Raw genomic sequence first — 25,303 nt, 5'->3', positions numbered from 1 at the left:
TAGCCGAAAAAGTTAGGTTAGGTTAGGTTAGGTAGGTTAGGTAGTCGAAAAACAATTATTTCATGAAAACTTGGCTTATTAGGCAAATCGGGCCATGAATAGTAGGCAGAGAAGTGCGTTCTGGCTACTAGGTACGACATATATATATATATATATATATATATATATATATATATATATATATATATATATATATATATATATATATATATATATATAGACAGTTGGGTAGACAGTTGGTGTGGGACTACACATGTGTATCCACCCTGGCTGACACCTATGTACACTTCGGAGCTGATCAAGCAGGTGGGGCGGCCAACCACAGGGAAACAGCAAAATCACTCAAGTACAGGCGACTGGAAGGTCAATACCTCTTTGTTCCCATAGCGTCTGAGACGCATGGCCCTGGGGCAAGAGTGCCTTGGGATTTCTCAAGGAATTGGGGTCCAAGCTCATTGACGTCACCAGAGACCCAAGGGCTTCCAGTTTTTTGTTTCAGCGTCTCAGTGTGGCGATCCAGAGGGGAAATGCTTGCTGCGTCCTCGGTTCCTGTCCAGAAGCGGAGGAGCTTCAAGAGATCCATAACATTTAGGCATTTGTCTTGTATGTTTTGTAACCTTTAAATACACAATAAAGGAAAAAAAAAAAAGGGAAGGGGGTGGTAGGAGAAAAGCACACAGAAACTGTATTGGAGGGGACCCACATTCCCTCCAATGCGTTATGTGTGGTTTCCTCCGAGGCTATGGGTCCCCCTTCTTCCAGCCAGAGGTGGTACTCCCTTCCCTATATATATATATATGTCGTACCTAGTAGCCAGAATGCACTTCTCAGCCTACTATGCAAGGCCCGATTTGCCTAATAAGCCAAGTTTTCCTGAATCAATATATTTTCTCTAATTTTTTTCTGATGAAATGATAAAGCTACCCATTTCATTATCTATGAGGTCATTTTTTTTTATTGGAGTTAAAATTAACGTAGATATATGACCGAACCTAACCAACCCTACCTAACCTAACCTAACCAATCTTTATAGGTTAGGTTAGGTTAGGTAGCCGAAAACGTTAGGTTAGATTAGGTTAGGTAGGTTAGGTAGTCGAAAAACAATTAATTCATGAAAACTTGGCTTATTAGGCAAATTTGGCCTTGCATAGTAGGCTCAGAAGTGTGTTCTGGCTACTAGGTACGACATATATATATATATATATATATATATATATATATATATATATATATATATATATATATATGTGTATATATATATATATATATATATATATATATATATATATATATATATATATATATATATATATATTTATATATATATATGCAGAAAACAACAAAAGAAATAAGAAATTATTGCCGAAGCGCTTTTGATCTGTTAAGGTCATTGCCAACAACAAAATTATTACATATGAAAAAGGAACAAAAACGCAATTATTTTCATAATATATTGTATTTATAAGTAACAATATCATGTTAAACTTTCCGTGGTCAAATGAGGCAATTTAATATTTAGTTTTCAAGAATCTTTTCAGGCATAAAGTTTATATAGAGTTTATATATAATTTTAGAATATACCGTAAATAAGGTTAGGGTAATTATTAGGACATAGCACTTGGTATGGATATGAGACTGACTAAGGCCTGGGAAATGAGGACTTAGAGCTGGGATATAAGACAGACTAACAACTGGGATTCGCAAAACGTAAGTGCTGGGACACGGACAGGGTGAAGGAACTGTGCCCAACCACATGTACCATCGAGCATCGAACGCTGACTGCAAGAATCGAGGCTGTTCTGTACCAACCAATTTAGGTGGATGAACGTAGAGTGATACACAAAAACGTGCCTCATTAAACCTTAAATTTGGGATTGTTGTTGTACCAGAACCGGGCGTCTTCCTCTGCGGCCAGACCAGCAGCCACCACCTTCTTCACGAAGTCCAGCGTCGCGAGCTTGATGCTGTTGGCGGCCTTTTTGCTGAATGCTGGGGACGAGACACGTGGCTAAGTGTACTCATGGTGTGAGTGAGGCAGAGGGTCATAGTCTCATACTCACACATCCTTCCTCCTCATGATACTCATACAAACACAAATACGTAAGAAACAGGTAACCACACACACACACACCACACACATACACACACACAAAAAAAACACAGATACACATACTCTATCACTGGAAACAGGAGACCTACCAGAGAGTTGGAAGATAGCTAACGTAGTCCCAATATACAAAAAGGGTGATAGGCAGGAGGCCCTAAACTACAGGTCGGTGTTGGTAACTTGTATACCATGCAAGGTGATGGAGAAGATCGTGAGGAAAAAGTCTGGTGGTACATCTGGAGAGAAGAGACTTTGTAACACGTCGCCAGCATGGGTTCAGGGAGGGCAAGTCGTACCTCACAGGTTTAATAGAGCTCTATGACCAAGCCAGAAGCATAAGGCAAAATAGAGAAGGGTGGGCAGACTGCATTTTCCTGGACTGTCAGAAAGCTTATGACAAAGACCCCCCTATGCAAAGGGGGGACTTTGCATTGGGGGGGGGGGACTTTGCATTGGGGGGGGGACTTTATCCAACTTATGCAAAGACTGTTGCATAAGTTGGAGAAACAGGCAACATGGTAAGTGGTAAGGTGCTCCAATGGATAAGGGAGTACCTAAACAACAGGAAGCAGAGAGTTACTGTGAGGGGTGAGACCTCAGAATAACGTGACATCAGCAGCTGAGTGCAACAGGGTTCTGTACTCGGACTTATTCTGTTTCTGATACACGTGAATGATCTTCCAGAAGATATAGACTCATTCCTCTCAATGTTTGCCGATGATGCTAAAATTATGAGAAGGATTAAGACATAGGGGGACAGCAAGAGGCACCAAGATGACCTGGACAAACTGATGGAAAGGTCCAACAAATGGTTACTAGAGTTTAACTCAAGCAAGTGCAAAGTGATGAAGATAGGCGTAGGGAGCAGGAGGTCAAACACAAGGTACCAGCTGGGAGAGGAAAGCTTTCTCTCTTCCTGATCTTAATGGATAAGGAAGAGAGAAAGTCCTGGGGGTTGAAATCATACCAGACCTGTCCCCTAAAGCCCACATTAGAAGAATAACATAAGCGGCGTGTACAAGGCTGGCATACGCCGCTTTAAACTTATATAAACTATAAAAACTGCTGTCAGAAACTTGTGTAAGGAATTATTCAGAACCTTGTCTACCTCATATATCAGACCAATACTGGAATATGCGGCTCCACCAGTCTACATCTAGTCAAACACAAAACTAATTCAGAAAAGGTTCAAAGGATTGCCACCAGGCTAGTCTCCGAGCTGCGGGGTATGAGCTACGAGCAAAGATTACTAGAACTCAACCTCACGACAATGGAAGAAAGAAGAGATAGGATAAACATGATGACTTCCTATAAAATTCTCAGAGGAATTGACAGGAAAGATAAAGATAAACTGTTTAGCTCGGGTGGTGCCCGAACAAGGGAACACAGGTGGAAACTGAGTACCCAAATGAGCCACAGAGACAGTAGAAAGAACTTTTTTAGTGTCAGAGTAGTGAACAGATGGAATGCATTAGGCAGCGATGTGGTGGAGGCTGACTCCATACACAGTTTCAAATGTAGATATGATAGAGCCCAGTAGGCTCAGGAACCTGTACACCAGTTGATTGATGGATGAGAGGTGGGGCGAAAGAGCTGAAGCTCAACCTACACAAGCACAACATGGTGAGTACACACTCACACCTGAGGGAGCAAGCAGAGTGTGTGGAGATGGGTAGACAAAACTGAGGAAGCTGAAGGGCAAAATACAAAGCATTTCTCTTATGTGAAAATAAAGGAGACATTATGGCACTTAAAGACAAAGAGAGAGAGGAAGGGGCATAACAAGTCATGAGACTTATTAGAATTACAGAAAAATTGGAAAACTGTAAATCAGTGACTAGTCGATGAACTGCGAGTTTCGACACTCGAGAGACTACAGTCTCAAAGATTGGAACTTGAAGAGATATTGAAATGTTTGAACGCTGATCGCACGATGAATGTTGTGGCATCACACCGAATTGGACCATACAGCGAGGGTAATAGAAATGAACCTGTTATGGTTGAGCTTACTAATGCTTGCTTACTTACTCCCAGGCAGTGACTGGGAGTATCTGGTCCTCCCTATCACACCTTCTCTCTTCCAACCACACCCTACACTCACACACAAATACCCACACCCTACACTCACACACACTTACCCACACTCACACACACATACCCACACTCACACACACATACCCTCACCCCACACCCTACAACCCATCCTCCGAATTGACAGTATGTTTTAATACTAAGTGTAATAAATAAATTTCCTGATGGTCATACATAGTACATAATTGCACTTATGGAGCTGTTACATTTACCTCCCCATTTAATTCCCCTCGTTTTCTGTCAAGACACTCAGAATTTTAGGCTGAAGTTGTACAGTTCAGTTTACTAGAAGAACATCAAGATTAAGCCATCCAAAAGGAGGCATGGGCATGAATAGCCCGTAAGTGGTGACCCTTTTGAGCCATTACCAGTATCAAGAGCTGATACTGGAGATTTGTGGAAGTATACACAAGTTTCAAACATAAGGAATTTCTTTCTTAGTTTTATTAAAAATAGAGATTTTATACAAAATTTGAAAGTATTCTGAGTTACTTTTACAATTTATTTCAATATTTTAGTTTTGTTTTATTTGTTTTATAAAACGGTAATATTAATATAGCTATAGATTAAGTGGTAATTGTAATTAAGAAGCAATAAAATGCTTATCTTCTAAAAACTAAGACGGTTAGGTTAGGTCGTGGTTTTCTATTCAGCTTTTCAGGTAAACTCAAATATTCACAATATATTTGACATTACGATTTAATACTAAGTGTAAATAAGTACAAGTCCTGACTGTCATACATAGTACATAATTGCACTTATGGGGCTGTTACATTTACCTCCCCATTTTTGGAAGACAGGCTGCACACACACACACACACACACACACACACACACACACACACACACACACACACACACACACACACACACACACACACACACACACACACACACACACACACTTACGCTATCTCCCAACCCCTCTATGCCCTCCCTAATCTTCAGACCCAGTATGCCCTTCCTACTCCAGACCTACCTACCCAGGCCCTACCCCAGACCCTCCTACCTACCTTCCTAGAAGCCCAGCCCCCAGTAGCCCCCCAAGCACCCCTCCTGAACTCTTTCACCCCCATACAGCCCCGGACCCCCCCCAGACACCCCCCGGATCCCCCCAGACATCCACCGGACCCTCCCCGCCCCCAGTCATCCCCCAGACACCCCCCAGATCCCCCAGATCCCCCCTGCCCCCAGTCACCCCCCAGACATCCCCCAGATCCCCCCAGACCCCCAGAGAAAGGGAGAACTCTGGTACAAGAGTTTCCATGAAGAATCTCAAGGTTTGGTACACCAATGCTGATGGGGTATCTAATAAAGCAGAAGAGATAAAAGAAAGAGTGAGTGAAGCAGATCCTGACATAGTTGCAATTGTGGAAACTAAAATTAATGACATGATCTCAGATGCAATCTTTCCTGAAGGGTACCAGGTGATACGAAAAGAGAGGACACAGAGACAGGGAGGGGGAGTGGCACTCCTAATAAAGCGGAAATGGAAGTTTGAAGACCTGGGAAATCGAGTTACCAATGAGTGCACAAGCTTCATACATGGAACTCTGACAGTAGATGGGAGGAAGATTGTGATCTTGGTAATCTACAATCCCCCACCAAACAGTAGAAGACCCAGGCAGGAGTATGATGACAACAACAAAGCATGTATAGATGAACTGCAGAAGGCAGCAACACTAGCCCACAGAATGAGAGCGAAGCTGCTGATCATGGGGGACCTAAATCATGGAGAGATAAATTGGGAATCAAGGAATCCCCATGGAGGGGACGAAACGTGGGGAGCAAAATTAGTAGATGTTATAGACAGGAATTTCCTGACACAACATGTGAAGGAAGACACAAGGGAAAGAGGAGGAGATGCACCGAGCCTATTAGACCTGATTTTCACCCAGAACGTAGAAGATATCGAGAATTTAGAGCATGAAATACCTCTAGGGGCTAGTGACCATTGTGTCCTAGTCTTTGACTACATGATGAAATTCAAACTTATGAACATGGGACAAGAGATCTGGGAAAGGAGAGCTGACTACAGGAAAGGGGACTATATGAGGATAAGGGACTATCTGGATGAAGTGCAGTGGGAGGAAGAAATTAGAGGAAAAACAGTCCAAGATATGATGGACCTAGTCATACAGAAATGCCAGGAGGCCGAAGAGAGATTTATACCAACGGTAAAGGGAAAAAATAAGAAGGAATATAATAACCCATGGTTTAATAGACAGTGTCAGGAAGCAAAAATGGCCAGCAGGCGGGAGTGGAGGAAGTACAGAAGACAAAGAACAGAGGACAACAGAAGCAGATACAACAGAGCTAGGAACGATTACATTAACATAAGACGAACATCGGAAAGGGACTATGAGAACGATATTGCAATCAAAGCGAAAAAACAACCTAAGTTACTACACAGTCATATAAGAAGAAAAATGTCGGTGAACGACCAAGTGACAAGACTAAGGAAGACAGAGGGGGCATATACTGAAAGTGACAAGGAAATCTGCGAGGCACTGAATGCCAGTTTCCATGGAGTGTTCACTACTGAGCCTGAGCAGCTCTCATTGTTGGAAGGGGTTACCCTAGATAAAAGACAATCAGATATAGAGGTGACAGCAGAGGAGGTAATGAAACAGTTGACAACTCTAGATGCAACTAAAGCAGTTGGACCAGACAAAGTATCACCGTGGATACTAAAAGAAGCAGCACAGGCCCTCAGCGTGCCTCTGGCAATGATCTTTAATGAGTCACTTATGTCAGGAGAATTGCCCAGTTGCTGGAAGAAGGCAAATGTCGTGCCGATCTTCAAGAAAGGCGATAGGGAGGAGGCACTTAACTATAGACCTGTATCACTGACAAGCATCCCCAGTAAAATACTGGAAAGAATAATTAGGCTACGACTGGTTGCACACCTGGAGAACATTAGGTTTGTGAACAAACATCAACATGGGTTCTGGACAGGGAAATCGTGCCTAACAAACCTTCTGGAATTCTATGATAAAATAACGAGGATAAGACAGGACAGAGATGGTTGGGCAGACTGCATATTTCTGGACTGCCAAAAAGCCTTTGATACAGTACCGCACATGAGACTGCTGTTCAAGCTCGAGAGGCAGGCGGGGGTGGGGGGAAAGGTCCTAGCATGGATAAGGAACTACCTAGCAGGAAGGAGCCAAAGAGTTACGGTAAGGGGCGAGAAGTCGGACTGGCGAACAGTAACAAGTGGAGTACCACAAGGATCGGTGCTGGGACCAATTCTATTTCTTGTATATGTTAACGACATGTTTACAGGCGTAGAGTCCTACATGTTGATGTTTGCGGATGATGCAAAGTTGATGAGAAGAGTTGTGACAGATGAGGATTGCAGGATCCTCCAAGAGGACCTGAACAGATTGCAGAGATGGTCAGAGAAATGGCTACTAGAATTCAACACGAGCAAATGTAAAGTTATGGAAATGGGACTAGGAGATAGGAGACCAAAGGGACAGTGCACAATGAAGGGGAACAGCCTACCTGTAACGACGCGTGAAAGAGACCTGGGAGTGGACGTAACACCTAATCTATCTCCTGAGGCACATATTAATTGGATAACGACAGCAGCGTACTCTACACTGGCAAAAGTTAGAACATCATTCAGAAACCTAAGTAAGGAGGCATTTAGGGCGCTTTACACTGCCTACGTAAGGCCAGTCTTAGAGTATGCCGCCTCATCATGGAGTCCCCATCTGAAGAAGCATATAATGAAACTGGAAAAGGTTCAGAGGTTTGCAACGAGACTCGTCCCAGAGCTACGAGGGATGGGGTATGAGGAGCGCCTGAGGGAACTGTGCCTTACGACACTAGAAAGAAGAAGGGAGAGGGGGGACATGATAGGAACGTATAAGATACTCAGAGGGATTGACAGAGTGGACATAGACGAAATGTTCACACGGAATAGTAACAGAACGAGAGGACATGGATGGAAGCTTGAAACTCAGATGAGCCACAGAGATGTTAGGAAGTTTTCTTTTAGCGTGAGAGTAGTGGGGAAATGGAATGCACTTCAGGAACAGGTTGTGGAAGCAAATACTATTCATAATTTTAAAACCAGGTATGATAGGGAAATGGGACAGGAGTCATTGCTGTAAACAACCGATGCTCGAAAGGCGGGATCCAAGAGTCAGTGCTCGATCCTGCAGATACAACTAGGTGAGTACAACTAGGTGAGTACACACACACACACACACACTCACATCCCACACACACACACACACACACACACACACACACACACACACACACACACACACACACACACACACACACACACACACACACACACACACACACACACACACACTCACATCCCACACACACACACACACACACACACACACACACACACACACACACACACACACACACACACACACACACACACACACACACACACACACACACACACACTCACATCCCACACACACACACACACACACACACACACACACACACACACACACACACACACACACACACACACACACACACACTACTACTACTGTAATAATCACCATGGATGCCCCCAGCCCTCCACTACCTGCTTATGACCTGACTCTCCCCACTCTCTGACCTCCCCCACTCACTCCCTGACACCAACCCAAACCCCAATCCACTCCTTGACTCCCATCCACTCCTGCCACCAACCCGACCTCTCCCTATGAGAATTCTAGGAATAAGGTGTCTAAGAAAAGCCTTAACCCAACATGTAAAGGAGGACACAAGAGAAAGGGGAGGAGATACACTAAGTCTACTGCACCTGATCTTTACCCAAAATGATGAAGACATTGAGAACTTAGAGCATCAAACTCCACTAGGAATAAGTGACCAATGATCAAACATAAAACAGTGCCCATAAGATAAGGAGTCAGGGTAGGAAGAGCAGACTATACAAATGGGTCCTACAAGAAAGTAAGAGAGTATCTGGGAAGTGTGCAGTGGGAGGAGGAACTCAGAGGGAAGACGGTCCAGGAAATGATGGACCAAGTCAAACTGAGGTGCCAAGAGGCAGGAGAGAGATTCCTACCCACAGTATGATGCAAAAAAGTAGTAGATCATATAATAACCCGTGGGTCAATAGACAGTGCCAGGAAGCAGTAGGAGAACACATAATAATCCGTGGGTCAATAGACAGTGCCAGGAAGCAGTAGGAGAACACATAATGATCCGTGGGTCAATAGACAGTGCCAGGAAGCAGTAGGAGATCATATAATAACCCGGGGGTCAATAGACAGTGCCAGGAGGCAAAAGCAAAATGCAGGAGGGAGCGGAGGAAATACAGAAGGCAAAGGACAGAGGAAAACCGGAGCAGATGCAAAGAGGCCAGAAATGAATACATAAATATAAGGAGATTAGCAGAAAGTAACTATGAAAATAATATTGCCTCCAAAGCAAACAACTAATACATAATCATATAAGAAAGAAAATGACAGTGAATGACCAAGTGACCAGGTTACGAAAAAGGGGAGGCGAGTATTCAGAAAATGATAAATGAAATTTGTGAGGAGCTCAACACCAGCTTCCATGGAGTGTCCACTACTGAGACTGAGCAGCTCCCAGAGCTAGATGGAGAGACCTCAGTAGAGGGAGATCACACACACAGACCTCAGTGAAGGGAGGCCACACAGGGCGTGACACAAGTGCCACTAACAGTATTATTCCCGGAGGACGTAACTATCCATAATGAAAAGGAGTGCCGGTATCCGCATCAGTGTTCACGGTTGAGGCAAAATTGTACGACTTATAACACGGGATGATTGTAACATTATACAGGACGATCTTTATGAGCTACTACACGGATGGTGTGACAGAGAGCTAATAGACTTAAACTAGGATATGTGTAAGTTAATGAGAATTACTTCGGGAACAAGACGTCCCATTGAATAGCATGAATTGAGAGAGACAAAGAAAACTCTATTAAACTGCAAAAAGTACCGGACAAATGAATAACATTTGTGGCTATCGTGAAGGAGGCCTTCCGAGCAGTGTACACCACATGGATGAATCTCATTCAGGACCTTGTCGTCCCATCTATTGACCCCCCCCTCCACCCCATTACCTCCCCCCCTCCTGGTACTCTTATACACATACAATCAAACTATAAAGTGTCCCAGAGTGTCCAACGAGGCTTGTACTAGAACTGAGGAATAAACTTTAAAGTAAGGCTAAAGGATATGGAACTCACCATTCCTCAAGAGAAAAAAGAGCCGTGGGGACATGATAACAAAATACAAGATTCTCAGGGAAAATGATAACAAAATACAAGATTCTCAGGGAAAATGATAACAAAATACAAGATTCTCAGGGAAAATGATAATGTTGATAAAGAGAAGCTGTTCAGTATAGGGCATAGAAGACGTGTAGGGAGGCAAGATAGGTCACTAAAGGCTGAGACGAGCTCATCATGTCAGAAAGTCTTTAACATAAGAGAAGTTAACAAATACAATGAACTAGTACAGGGTGAAGAAAATAGTACAACAAAGAGCTACAGCAGCATACATGAAAAGGCACATGAGTTGTCATCATTGACTACATCAGACAAACGGCAGCCGGTAAGGCGGGGTCCAGGAGTTAGCGCTAGACCCCTCTGCAAGAACTTTTAGGTCACTATAATGACTCACTCTCTAGACTAGTCTGATACAATGGTAGTCAGTTTGGACACCCTGATGGGAATGGTCAGTCATGTTCCACGGAGGGTGATCACCAGATCTGGTGAGAGAGATGACCTGACCTCAGAGTTGATTACCCTCTAACATGCTTTGAAAGATCTTTGCAATGAGAATTATTCTGCTCTCCTGGAAGGGCTGGCATAGTTTAAAATCTAACCTCATCTTACCTAACCTAACCTTCCCCTAACCTAACCTAACCTTACCTAACATAACCAAATCTTATCCTAACTTAACCTAATCTTACCTAACCCTGACCTAACTTAACCATAACCTAACCAAACGTTAACTTACCAGAGCCAGTGATGGTGGTCCAGCCTGGGCACCAAACATCAGCCAGGATCCTTATCTTCCAGCGAGATAAGTAGGGGCGGGTGAAATACATACAGTAGTGGTCCAGCAACACATACTCCTCATTTTGTATCATGCGCCTGCAATGACTCGTTTTAATAATGTTTTAGAACGCATGTAAGTGTAGTGACTGTATCTTTAATAATGTATCTGACGCCTGTTATGGCAGTGACTGAGTCCTTAACAATGTATAAAGTTCACAGCGAACTCTCTGACAGAGTCTCTGGTGTATTTCTACGTTCCAGATCTCGTAAGCTAGGTGGCTGGTATCGTGGGTAATGTATCGACCTGGTGATCAGTGCATCGTGAGTTCAAGCCCAGATTGGTTGTTTTTATTATGTATTAAAAGGTGTACCCGGCGTTGCCCGGGTATGGCTTTCTCTATCCCAAATTCTCTATTTTCCTCTCGACTTCCCTATCCCTCTCCCTCTCTCTATTTTTCTCCATTTTCTATTTGTCCTCTTCTAATGCAAAATGTATAACTATTATATTAACAAAAAGAACCTTCTGTATAATATTTGCATGAGAAAATGGGCAATACATCCCTATATTAAGAGTAAAATTGACATGGTACTTGCGCTGATAGTTCGTCAACAGCCGCAGTGATGAAGTTGCCCCAGTTGAAGAGCTTCTTCGTGAGGTTGCAGTCGTCACCATCGTTGCGGACTTCCTTGCTGAAATGGTGACTTCCAGGCAACATGTTCCAGGGGCTCTGGAACGTGTTGTGGCTCGGAGGCATGGTGTCTAAGCGTGTCTGTGGGACTGAATGAGCTGGAGGCATCGCTCCCATGTGCTCTTGGGATGAAAAGTGATTTGATGGGATTGCGTTATGCGGCTCTTGGGAAAAGTGGCTCTCATGGGGATTCCATTTAGAGGATCCCTCGTTAGTGAAGTGGCCTGGCGGTACCCGATTGTTTGGGATCTGAGGCAGGAAGTGATTCGTCGAGGTTCCAGGTTCTTGGGGTGGAAAGTGGTGCATGGGCACCATGGGGAGGGGAATATGACCATTTACGACCATCTGGTTAACTTGAGATATTTCAGTTGTGGGCTTTGATGGAATTGAGAATATTCTATAGGGAGGTTCTTGTCGGTGATTGTGTATTGTTTCGTCAAGCTTGTCGAGAGAAGCACTAAGCGTAGGAATCGTACTTTCTGGTTTGTGAATCGTTGTGGGACTTCCGTTAGCAGAATCCTGAGAAATCTCACTTTCGTTATGAGTGTCTCCAGTGGGTTCCTCTGGTATGTCATGGTCTAACACGTCATCTTCACCGATCATGGTATCTGTGGTATCCTGAGAAGGGGAGTATTCTGGGTATGGTGTGCTTGCGGAACTATCAAGTGGAATACTGCTCATGGACATTTGGCTCGAGGAATCATCGGAAGGTATGTGACTCCTGGATTGTTCCTCCTCGAGCACTCGAGGCTTCAGGAGCTCAGCCCTGATGAGTCGCTCAAGAGATTTGGAACCTGGTGTACCGAAGACTGATGGCTCTCTGGCATTGTGGAAATCAGACACTGGCAAGACGTTGGTGGCGGCAGACGTTCCCGCCAAGCACACAATCAACAGGAAGTAGACTAGAAGCCGCGTTTCATTTCCTGCACAAACTGCGATGTTGGCATCCATTCTTACATGCAAACTTCCTGATGGGTGTGCGCGCTCCTGGTGTTCTTCTGATGCAATGTTCAATAATCACTTTCAAGAAGTTATTGACTATTCGCTGTCAGCTTCCAAGACGTCTTACGAAGACATAAGCTGCTCTCTCTCCTGTGAGTTGCTGTGGAGTGCAAACACACGTTAATTATGAGTGGGAGCTGGTGACGGGGGGGGGGGTAACTTTGATGGGGGTATCAATGAGGGAGGATATCAGAGGGAGAGTCAGTGAATGGGATTTAGAAGAAGGTGGTTAAGGGACAAAGTAAGCTGAGAGTTAAGACAAAAACGAAGAAACTAATGGGCGACAAAGGGTGAGGGTATGTATGAGGAGGGGATTGAGGAATGGAACCGGATTATGAGGGCTGATAAGGAGAGCCGAGGAGGGGAGCTGATAAGACAGTGTTGCCCCTCCGGACATCCTGTCAGTGAGACAGATGGTCGACAGTAAGGTCACGCTGTACCACAAACACAGCAGGGAAGCCTCACCGGGAGGCGACGGAAGCTCACGATCTCACCACCATGAAGCGAGGGAAATCTATTTTATATCTATTATACCTATTATAATCTATTATAACACCAAATAATAACAAAATTAATAGCTAATAAGCGGGCTTTCCTTACACATCTAAGTTACAATAAATAGAAATTTAATCATAAGTCAACCTTGACAACCTCAGTGTTTCATAATTATATAGGACTCACACCATACCAGGGGCTATATTCTATATTCACTGAGAAGTGTATAGACCACTTTTTGGTGAATATACACTGAGAGTTTACTTTAGTCCTGGGCAGTCCTGGACTGTGTCTTGGACTGTGTTCTGGACTGTGTCCTGGACTGTGTCCTGGACTGTGTTCTGGACTGTGTCCTGGACTGTGTCCTGGACTGAGCTATACTTGCTGGTGGGTCAAGTGCTATATTAATGGCTTGGTGCTCCTCCTCATAGTTTCCCTTGCTGGTTGGTCAGCAAGCCATTGTGTTGCCTAAACAATAATTCCAGACCTTCATGAACCTGGTCTATGATGTTCCAGAACCACACACTACCAGTCCTTCATGAACCTGGTCTATGATGTTCCAGAACCACACACTACCAGTCCTTCATGAACCTGGTCTATGATGTTCCAGAACCACACACTACCAGTCCTTCATGAACCTGGTCTATGATGTTCCAGAACCACACACTACCAGTCCTTCATGAACCTGGTCTATGATGTTCCAGAACCACACACTACCAGTCCTTCATGAACCTGGTCTATGATGTTCCAGAACAACACACATTACCAGACCTTCATGAACCTGGTCTATGATGTTCCAGAACCTCACACTACCAGTCCTTCATGAACCTGGTCTATGATGTTCCAGAACCTCACACTACCAGTCCTTCATGAACCTGGTCTATGGTGTTCCAGAACAACACACATTACCAGTCCTTCATGAACCTGGTCTATGATGTTCCAGAACCTCACACTACCAGTCCTTCATGAACCTGGTCTATGATGTTCCAGAACCACACACTACCAGTCCTTCATGAACCTGGTCTATGATGTTCCAGAACCTCACACTACCAGTCCTTCATGAACCTGGTCTATGATGTTCCAGAACCACACACTACCAGTCCTTCATGAACCTGGTCTATGATGTTCCAGAACAACACACTACCAGTTCTTCATGAACCTGGTCTATGATGTTCCATAACAACACACTACCAGTTCTTCATGAACCTGGTCTATGATGTTCCAGAACCACACACTACCAGTCCTTCATGAACCTGGTCTATGATGTTCCAGAACAACACACTACCAGACCTTCATGAACCTGGTCTATGATGTTCCAGAACCACACACTACCAGTTCTTCATGAACCTGGTCTATGATGTTCCAGAACCACACACTACCAGTCCTTCATGAACCTGGTCTATGATGTTCCAGAACCACACACTACCAGTCCTTCATGAACCTGGTCTATGATGTTCCAGAACCACACACTACCAGTCCTTCATGAACCTGGTCTATGATGTTCCAGAACCTCACACAACCAGTCCTTCATGAACCTGGTCTATGATGTTCCAGAACCTCACACAACCAGTCCTTCATGAACCTGGTCTATGATGTTCCAGAACAACACACTGATGAAAATCTTACTGATCTAACACATTCACAAAGACCTGATAGTTGTAGCATTAAATAATATGATAAATATCGTGAGGAGACTTTCATATATGGGACTAATAGAACAAGAACCCGGCAATGTGATGTTATAGTGGCCAGAATACGCCTGGGATATAGACGTATCTGGCAGCTTTCTCAAAACCCAAATGTCGAATACACCATGTGTCAACTTTGTGAAAGTGTCGAATACACAATGTGTCAACTTTGTGAAAGTGTCGAATACACCATGTGTCAACTTTGTGAAAGTGTCGAATACACCATGTGTCAACTTTGTGAAAGTGTCGAATACACCATGTGTCAACTTTGTGAAAGTGTCGAATACACCATGTGTCAACTTTGTGAAAGTGTCGAATACACCATGTGTCAACTTTGTGAAAGTGTCGAATACACCATGTGTCAACTTTGTGAAAGTGTCGAATACACCATGTGTCAACTTTGTGAAAGTGTCGAATACACCATGTGTCAACTTTGTGAAAGTGTCGAATACTCCATGTATCAACTTTGTGAAAGTGTCGAATACTCCATGTATCAACTTTGTGAAAGAGAAAACATGCACTCACTTGAACATTATATTGTAGAATGTCCCATACTGACTGACTTTCGCCCTCCTGGGCTGAGGTATGCTGAACTGTGTAAATACTATATGAGTACTGGAACACTTGATGATTTATTGTATTTGTACCCAAAATTGACCATGTAATGTATCAATTATACAATGTATTTTACTTATACAATACGTAATACATCTGTTATACAATGTAAGTGATTTTAACTATTATTTGAGCTTGTAAAAGTATCTTAGTCACCTTCAGTGGTTAAGTGCTTAATAACACACTAGTTCCTACAGCAGCTTTCTCACCCTGTCAAAGTAGGAGAGACATATTTGTATATATATATATATATATATATATATGTATATATATATATATATATATATATATATATATATATATATATATATATATATATATATATATATATATATATATATATATCTTCAGCCTCGAGGAAATCTACAGCCTGGTTGATACCTGGTTGATGGGGTTCTGCGAGTTCTTCTACTCCCCAAGCCCGGCCCGAGGCCAGGCTCGACTTGTGAGAGTTTGGTCCACCAGGCTGTTGCTTGGAGCGGCCCGCAGGGCCACGTACCCACCACAGCCCGGCTGATCCGGAACTTCTCTTAGAAAACCGTCCAGTTTTCTCTTGAAGATGTCCACGGTTGTTCCGGCAATATTTCTTATGCTCGCTGGGAGGACGTTGAACAACCGCGGACCCCTGATGTTTATACAGTGCTCTCTGATTGTGCCTATGGCACCTCTGCTCTTCACTGGTTCACTTCACTGGTTCGCCTCTAGGAAGCGAACTTTTTTTTGTGTCCTCTTAATGTTAATTTGTTGTATAAAATCAGATATGTAACTGTATAACCTTGCATAATAAAGTGAACACCATAAAAAAGGGGGGTGGTAGGAGAAGCGAACACTCTTACGTATTCAGAGTTAAATGGCAAGTTTTTCTCTGAATGCTCTGTGTTCCCTTCTCTGAGGCTGTGGGTCCCTATAATTGCACCAGAGGTGGTACCCCCCTATGTATATATATATATATATATATATATATATATATATATATATATATATATATATATATATATATATATATATATATATATATATATATATATATATATATATATATATATATAAAAGTTTGTGAGGGTACCACCTCTGGTGCCAATGTGGGGACCCATAGCCTCGGAGAAGAAAATAAAAAGTATTTAGAGGAGACCTTGTGGTTTCTCACTGAACACTAATATTATCTTCTACCACCCCCATTCTTTTGTATGTACACATATATATTTACTTTATTTGAACTTTGTTACAAAAAAGGAGTTACATATGGGTTACAAAGATGGTTATTATAGGTTATCGAGTTCCTCCAGCTCCTCAGATGGCGGGCAGGAACCCTGGATGCAGTGCGCATTTCCCCTCTGTATCGCCACACTGAGGCGCTGGAAAAGAAAGCTTGCCGCTCTTGGGTCCCATGTTGTTTCAATGAGCCTAGAACCCAGTTCCTTCAAAAAATTGGTAGCACTTTTACCCCAGGCGCCGAGTGTCTCAGAAGCAATGGGGACAAAATTGTAGTGGTGATCCAGTTCACTATACTTACGGGATTTGGCTGCTTCCCTGTGGGTGGCAGCGTCACCTGGTTGTGCAACACTGAGGTTAATGTAGGTGTTAGCCAGGGTTGATACGCACGTGTAGTCCCATACCAACTGCTTGCCATTCTTCCAGGGGTTCACTGTGATACCATCCGGGCGACCAATAAGAGCATCAGAGTTGCAGGGCGTTAGGTAACGGGGCTCTCTTTCAGCTGGGCATCCAGCTGTGGTGAGGCTCCTCTTGATGATGTCGTTAACTTCATTGTGCCTCGAGTGCCATCCCCCTGTGCTTTGGCAGAGTAGGCCATGGTGGCCGTACCTGTCAGCCACCACCTCGCCGCAAATACACCTATATCTGGTGTGGATTGGGGCAGCAAGGCGGAGGGCCACAGCAATTCGGAGGGCGTGTGGTGTGAGACGCGTGCCAGTTGCCGACATTGGGGTTGCTAACAGGAAATCCCCTGCATGTGGTGCTGCTACTGCTGTGAGGCGAGCAATGTCGTGTTGTGTTGTTGCAGCACCCAGGCACTCTGCAGCAACTTGGTCTACAATGGGGCCATCCCAGCTGGATTGCTTGTGGGCTTTTGGGGATGGTGGTTGAGGTGTTGGGCCTGCACGAGAGGCCCACTCTGTGGCACAGCGTGTAAAATTGGGATCATGTACACCTGCCAGCTGATGTAAGTGGGCAGGTAGAATTTCCTTCACAAGGTCGTCGGATGCTGATAAGGAGGACAGGAAGGCTGGAACAGCGATTTGCGTTGCTGTTCGAACTCCGAGGCCCCCAAGTCTTACGGGAAGAGAGGCTTGTTTCCACTGTAGGTCATCGAGAGAGAGGTTAAGAGCTTTTTCTAGCATTCATTTCAGTAACCGGTCATACTCACTTAGTTTTTGGCTACTGTAAGATGGTGAACACCTCAGAAAGTAGGTTAACCTGGGGAGGGACAGACATCTGGTGATGAGGTAGAGTGCATCATGAGCATCAATATCCTCAATCCTCCCATCCATCCTCTTAAGGTCGGCGATTTTCTTATCAAGGACCTCATCGATGGCTTTCAACCCCAGGAGAGCTCCTAGGAGTGTGCTGTCTTCAGGTTTAGTTTTATGGATATTTGGCAGAAGACCCTCTATTCTCTCTACGATGCCCTGGTTGGAACATATTATTTCACATTTAGAAGGGTTCAGGGTGAGGCCTAAAACTGCACCTTGCTCCTGGATTTTTCTGATGTCCTCCAGGAGGGAGTCTTGGGAACCAGCTAGGGTACCATCATCCAAGAACCAGATGTTAAGCTCGCTGAACAGGACCTCTGTGACTTGTTTGATGACTAAGCAGAAAAGGAGAGGAGCAAGGGGGTCACCCTGTTGGACGCCTTCTCGCGAGTCAATTTCATGTTCGCCAAAAAGTAACTTAAGATCCATACTGTAGCATGAATGTACAAAAGGGTAGAGGGAAGGGAAATGACTATGAACCGCACGGAGTACAGCATCCCTCCGCACCAAATTGAAGGCATTTTTGAAATCTAGCTTGATAAGGGCCTTTTCGTCTGTGATGTTGGCGATGAAGGCTCGAGCTGCATGGGCTGCCGCCTCACACCCTTGTGGAATGCCGAACCCGAGCTGTTTTGGCTTCAGCATGTTGGCCGCTGCATCACTAACTGTCCTTGCAGCTGCTTTTGCGACGAGACGCCGGAGAGAATTGCCCACAGCTATCGGCCTGATCCCTCCATCCTTATTCTTTAGAGCACAGAGAGATGCTCCAAAAAAGATAGGTCTTATGGACGCTGGTATGTTGCCAGCTAAACATGTGTTGGTGAATCTGGTTAGTTCCACCAAGAGGTTCTTTGCAATGTCACCCAGTGCAGGGTTGAGCATTTGCTTGAGGTGGTTGGGTTTTAGTCCTGTATATATATGTATATATATATATATATATATATATGTATATATATGTATATATATATATATATATGTATATATGTATATATATGTATATATATATATATATATATATATATATATATATATATATATATATATATATATATATGCATATGTATATATATATATATATATATATATATATATATATATATATGTATATATATATATATACATATATATATATATGTATATATATGTATATATATATATATATGTATATATATATATATGTATATATGTATATATATATATATATATATATATATATATATATATATATATATATATATATATATATATATATATATATATATATATACATATATTATACTCTCTCTCTTTCTCTCTCTCTCTCTCTCTCTCTCTCTCTCTCTCTCTCTCTCTCTCTCTCTCTCTCTCTCTCTCTCTCTCTCTCTCTCTCTCTCTCTCTCTCTCTCTCTCTCTCTGAAGAGAGACTGAAAACTCACACCCCAGAAGTGACTCGAACCCATACTCCCAGGAGCAACGCAACTGGTATGTACAAGACGCCTTAATCCACTTGACCATCACGACCGGACATAATGAGGTGATAGCCGAGGCTATTTGAACCACCCCACCGCCGGCACTCGGATAGTAATCTTGGGCATAGCATTTTACCAAATCACCTCATTCTTTGTCCGGTCGTGATGGTCAAGTGGATTAAGGCGTCTTGTACATACCAGTTGCGTTGCTCCTGGGAGTATGGGATCGAGTCACTTCTGGGGTGTGAGTTTTCAGTTGCATATTGTCCTGGGGACCATTCAGGCTTGTTCGCATTTGTGTTCCTCACGTGTGCCCCAAAGAATGAGGTGATTTGGTAAAATGCTATGCCCAAGATTACTATCCGAGTGCCGGCGGTGGGGTGGTTCAAATAGCCTCGGCTATCACCTCATTATGTCCGGTCGTGATGGTCAAGTGGATTAAGGCGTCTTGTACATACCAGTTGCGTATGTACAAGACGTATTAATTTCATCAACACAAGATAGAACAAGAGTATTAATAGGGTATTAATTTCATCAACACAAGACAGAACACGAAACAATGGATATTGAATAGAAGTGTTTGTAGAAAGCTTTCTACAAACACTTCTATTCAATATCCATTGTTTCGTGTTCTGTCTTGTGTTGATGAAATTAATACCCTATTAATACTCTTGTTCTGTCTTGTGTTGATGAAATTAATACCCTATTAATGCCACATTGTGTTCTGTCTTGTGTTAATGCCACACCACCCCTTCCACCTCACTCAAATGTAGATATAAAACCGTAGATACGTAAGTTCTATTCAGTTGTGTATTTGTGAACTAAAGTCTTTGAAAATGTAATAAGTTTTACGAAACGCGCCCGTGTCGCGTCAGACTAGAAATAAAAATGAATTTTGGAGAATTGATTTTTGATTTACCTCCAACAGTGAAGCGTAATGTACGAAAGATTGAGAAAATTCGTGTTAGAATTATTAATCTTACTTTTTCGGTCATATTTAATAATATATGTCTACAGGAAAGACTGCTACCAAAATATACTAATATATATATATATATATATATATATATATATATATATATATATATATATATATACCTGGTCTATATATATATATATATATATATATATATATATATATATATATATATATATATATATATATATATATATATATATATATATATATATATATATATATATACCTGGTCAATGATGTTCCGGAACCACACACTACCAGTCCTTCATGAACCTGGTCTATGATGTTCCAGAACCACACACTACCAGTCCTTCATGAACCTGGTCTATGATGTTCCAGAACCACACACTACCAGTCCTTCATGAACCTGGTCTATGATGTTCCAGAACCACACACTACCAGTCCTTCATGAACCTGGTCTATGATGTTCCAGAACCACACACTACCAGTCCTTCATGAACCTGGTCTATGATGTTCCAGAACCACACACTACCAGTCCTTCATGAACCTGGTCTATGATGTTCCACAACCACACACTACCAGTCCTTCATGAACCTGGTCTATGATGATCCAGAACCACACACTACCAGTCCTTCATGAACCTGGTCTATGATGTTCCACAACCACACACTACCAGCCCTTAATGTACCCGGAATATGATGTTCCACAACCAGACACTACCAGCCTTTAATGTACCTAGGTTATAATGTTCCATAACCACACACTCCCAGCCCTTAATGTAATGTATCTGGTCTATGATCTTCCAGAACCCCCACACTCCCAGTCCTTCATGAAACGGGGTCTAAACGGTCCCAGTAGTCCGTCATTATATATATTGGTCGAACACTTTATGATGAAGCCTGTACCGGACTGTGAATCAAAAAATACTTAACACTTCATCAGTTGATTACGTTCCGGCCTTTCACGGACAGTGTTTGGCTCAGTTCCTATGTGGTCATCGCATCTCTTCGAGAAAAAAAAGTTATTTCTGCTGATCCTGATTCTAATCGCGCACTTCACTAGGGCTTCACTCACATGCTTCAAATGCAAATAATTTCCAATAGAACTAGAACTCCTAACCCAACTTATTCTAGGCATAACTAGACTCAGAATTATACATATATGAAACATATTATTATTAATTTGTATCGAAGAAAACACTTTTGTTGGTTATATAATGGGTTAAAAACGACGAATGAATCTTAGGGGACGGCCCCAGCTTGGACGAGTAGAGCTTGGGGATGGGTTGGGACGGCCCCAGCTTGGACGAGTAGAGCTTGGGGATGGGTTGGGACGGCCCCAGCTTGGACGAGTAGAGCTTGGGGATGGGTTGGGACGGCCCCAGCTTGGACGAGTAGAGCTTGGGGATGGGTTGGGACGGCCCCAGCTTGGACGAGTAGAGCTTGAGGATGGGTTGGGACGGCCCCAGCTTGGACGAGTGGAGCTTGGGGATGGGTTGGGACGGCCCCAGCTTGGACGAGTGGAGCTTGGGGATGGGTTGGGACGGCCCCAGCTTGGAAGAGTGGAGCTTGAGGATGGGTTGGGACGGTCCCAGCTTGGACGAGTGGAGCTTGAGGATGGGTTGGGACGACCCCAGCTTGGACGAGTGGAGCTTGAGGATGGGTTGGGACGACCCCAGCTTGGACGAGTGGAGCTTGAGGATGGGTTGGGACGGCCCCAGCTTGGACGAGTGGAGCTTGAGGATGGGTTTAAGCATCCCATGCCGACACGCAACTCCTTATAGTTTTGTGTATAAATACACCTAGTGTAGGTAAGGTTAGATTTTACCTAGTGGTAATTATCTGTATGTGCTGTGTGTGAAAGGCTCTGGAAGAAGTGCGACCAGAACACAGGAGCTGAACAAAGCACTGTTCTCGAGGACTGTCCTCAGGTAACCGGTTGCGAGCCATGTGAAGTAACTCACTTGGAGGAAGGTCATAGGGGCCTGATAGCTGAGTGGACAGTGCCTGGGACTCGTAATCCTAGGGACCGGGGATCGATCCCCGGCGATGGCAGAAACAAATGGGCAGAGTTTCTTTCACCCTGATGCACCTGTTCATTTAGCAGTAACTAGGTGCCTGGGAGTTAGAAAGCTCTCATGGACTGCTTCCTAGGTGTGTGTGTGTGAGTGAACAAAACAAAATATTGATTGACAGTTAAGATTTGGGCCGAAAGAGCCACAGTTCAACCCTCGCAAGCACAACTAGGTGAATACATATATAAATAGTGTCTGTGAGGCGGTTGTCTTAACCAAAAAAAATTCGAGCAATAAATGAAGCTGCCAACAATATCACGTTCAAAGATACAAATGACAGACAAACCCACCAGGATGTGTAGGAGTGTGCTGGAGAGATGAGCAAGGTGAGAAGAGCAGCCCAGTCGAGAGCCAGAACCCGGTGGTGGCGCGGGTGGAGGTGGTGGCGCAGGTGCTGCGTCTGGCGTGGCTGGTGTGGCTGGCGTGGCTGGCGTGGCTGGCGTGGCTGGTGTGGCTGGCGTGGCTGGTGTGGCTGGCGTGGCTGGCGTGGCTGGCGTGGCTGGCGTGGCTGGCGTGGCTGGTGTGGCTGGCGTGGCTGGTGTGGCTGGCGTGGCTGGCGCTCCACCAGTGCTGAAGGAAGCTCAGTAGGGGCGTCAGACTGCCACTTGGGTAGTTACTACAGGAAGTGAACTAAAGGTCAAAATTTCGTAGTTCACAGTCAGCGTGTCACGAGAAGCTCGCATGCCTCAACGCCTGGTTTGTTTACTGTAAAGTATGAATATGAATTCAGTACATATATATTTATATATATATATATATATATATATATATATATATATATATATATATATATATGTACTGAATTATATATATATAAATTTATATATATGTATATATGTTATATATATATAAATTTATATATTATTTATATATATATAAAATTATATATATATAAATTATATATATATGTATATATATATATATATATATATATATATATATATATATATATATATATATATATATATATATATATATATATATATACCAGCTGTACCGGCCACGTGTTGCTGTGGCTCAGCAACGTGTGAGCATCCCCCGTCCTCCCCACCATTCCCCTCTCCCCCATCCCTTCGTACTTGCCACCATTCCGTCCTCCACGTCCCCTCGTCATCCCCACCATTTCCTTTGTTATGAAATTTATTCACAACAAAGTCAACAAACACCACATCATCTTAGGAAGTGACTTCAACATTGACCTTTGTCAGCAAAATAACCCAAAAGTCGACTACTTCTTTAACAGCATGAACTACTGGATGCTAATCACCAAGATAACGAAGCCCACTCGCATCACCTGAACATCCGCTACAACTTGGACTAACATAACAGCTCCCCCCCCTTCCCCCCCTTCAGGTAAAATCCCCGTCAGAACCACTGCTGACTGTCCGACCTTCCACACAGCAAACACGGTCATAACACCCTCGGATAGCAATAAACTAACCTTTAGACTTCACAGCAAAGCAGCAACAGGTAATCTCATCTCAGAACTCCACAATATAAACTGGGAATCTGAGTTTTATAATACACGGGATATAAATTCATTAGCTAACATTTTCCTTTCCAAACCTCTAAGCCTCTACAACACTCACTGTTCTCTCTTCACCAAGCAAATAACCGCCAAAAGATTGAACGACCCCTGGGTCACAAGAGGCATACTCAAAGCAATCAACTATAAACATGATTTTGAAAAAAAATAATAAGGATTGGCTTAGTTACAATAGAATTGGTTAAAAGATACTCATCAATGCTTACCATATAATAAGAGTCAAACATTTCTATTATGAAAATAGATTCAAAGAAGCAAAAGGAATATAAAAAGCACATGGAAAGCCATCTCTAACATGCTAGGATCTAAACATCAGTCACACAACAAGCAGATACAACTCGCCAAGGAGGGTTACACACCTGCAACACACTTAGAAACGGCAACTGAATTTAATACCTTGTTGACCAGACCACACACTAGAAATTGAAGGGACGACGACGTTTCGGTCCGTCCTGGACCATTCTCAAGTCGATTGTTGAGACTTGAGAATGGTCCAGGACGGACCGAAACGTCGTCGTCCCTTCAATTTCTAGTGTGTGGTCTGGTCAACATACTTCAGCCACGTTATTGTGACTCATCGCCTTTAATACCTTCTTTTCATCAGTTGGTGCTGACCGTGCCAGAAAATTCCCAGAGACCCACACACATGTTACTACATATCTCACCGGCAGCTGTCCAAACTGGAATTTTCAACTTTCCCCTGACTACTACTGAAGCTAACAGGAATTAGTGATCCTTGCCCACGTGAAAACGTTCCTTATTAAGACTACTCATAGTCCAGTCGATAGAGCTTTGGCCTCACACGCTTGGGGGTCCACAGTTCCAGTCTCCTAAAGCCCAGGTGAATAGAATGTTGATTTCCACTGAAGTGTGGAGGACAATTTATTAATGCCAGTTCATAAACGAGGCGAGACAGCTGGCATAAACAATTACTGAACAATATCAAATCTACCGATACTAAAAAAAATTTGAAAACATTATTTCCAAAAGCTCTACTCTTATCTTGTATAATTCAACATTTTAAGTCCCTGCCAGTTTGGCTTCCGTTCTCAAAAGCGCAGCAATTATTAGTCTGCTTCATAT

The 25,303-nt window shown here is 43.3% G+C and overlaps 1 protein-coding gene across 1 annotated transcript; it reads right to left on the bottom strand.

The window, feature by feature from the left end:
* Positions 1–1,437: 1,437 nt before the first annotated feature.
* Positions 1,438–23,257, bottom strand: LOC123763691 (uncharacterized). Its single transcript, XM_045750978.2, has 4 exons — positions 22,965–23,257; positions 11,826–13,022; positions 11,191–11,327; positions 1,438–1,989 (listed from the first exon to the last, which is right to left on the bottom strand). The coding sequence occupies exons 2-4, from the start codon at positions 12,869–12,871 to the stop codon at positions 1,856–1,858; spliced, it is 1,317 nt and encodes a 438-aa protein (XP_045606934.2). The 5' UTR covers positions 12,872–13,022; positions 22,965–23,257; the 3' UTR covers positions 1,438–1,855.
* Between the last annotated feature and the right edge of the window lie 2,046 nt (positions 23,258–25,303).

The sequence above is a fragment of the Procambarus clarkii genome, chromosome 52 (assembly GCF_040958095.1).
Source record: "Procambarus clarkii isolate CNS0578487 chromosome 52, FALCON_Pclarkii_2.0, whole genome shotgun sequence".
NCBI classification, from domain to species: domain Eukaryota; kingdom Metazoa; phylum Arthropoda; class Malacostraca; order Decapoda; family Cambaridae; genus Procambarus; species Procambarus clarkii.
The sequence above is the reverse complement of the archived record's forward strand: the minus strand, read 5'-3'. Positions and strand labels throughout refer to the sequence as shown.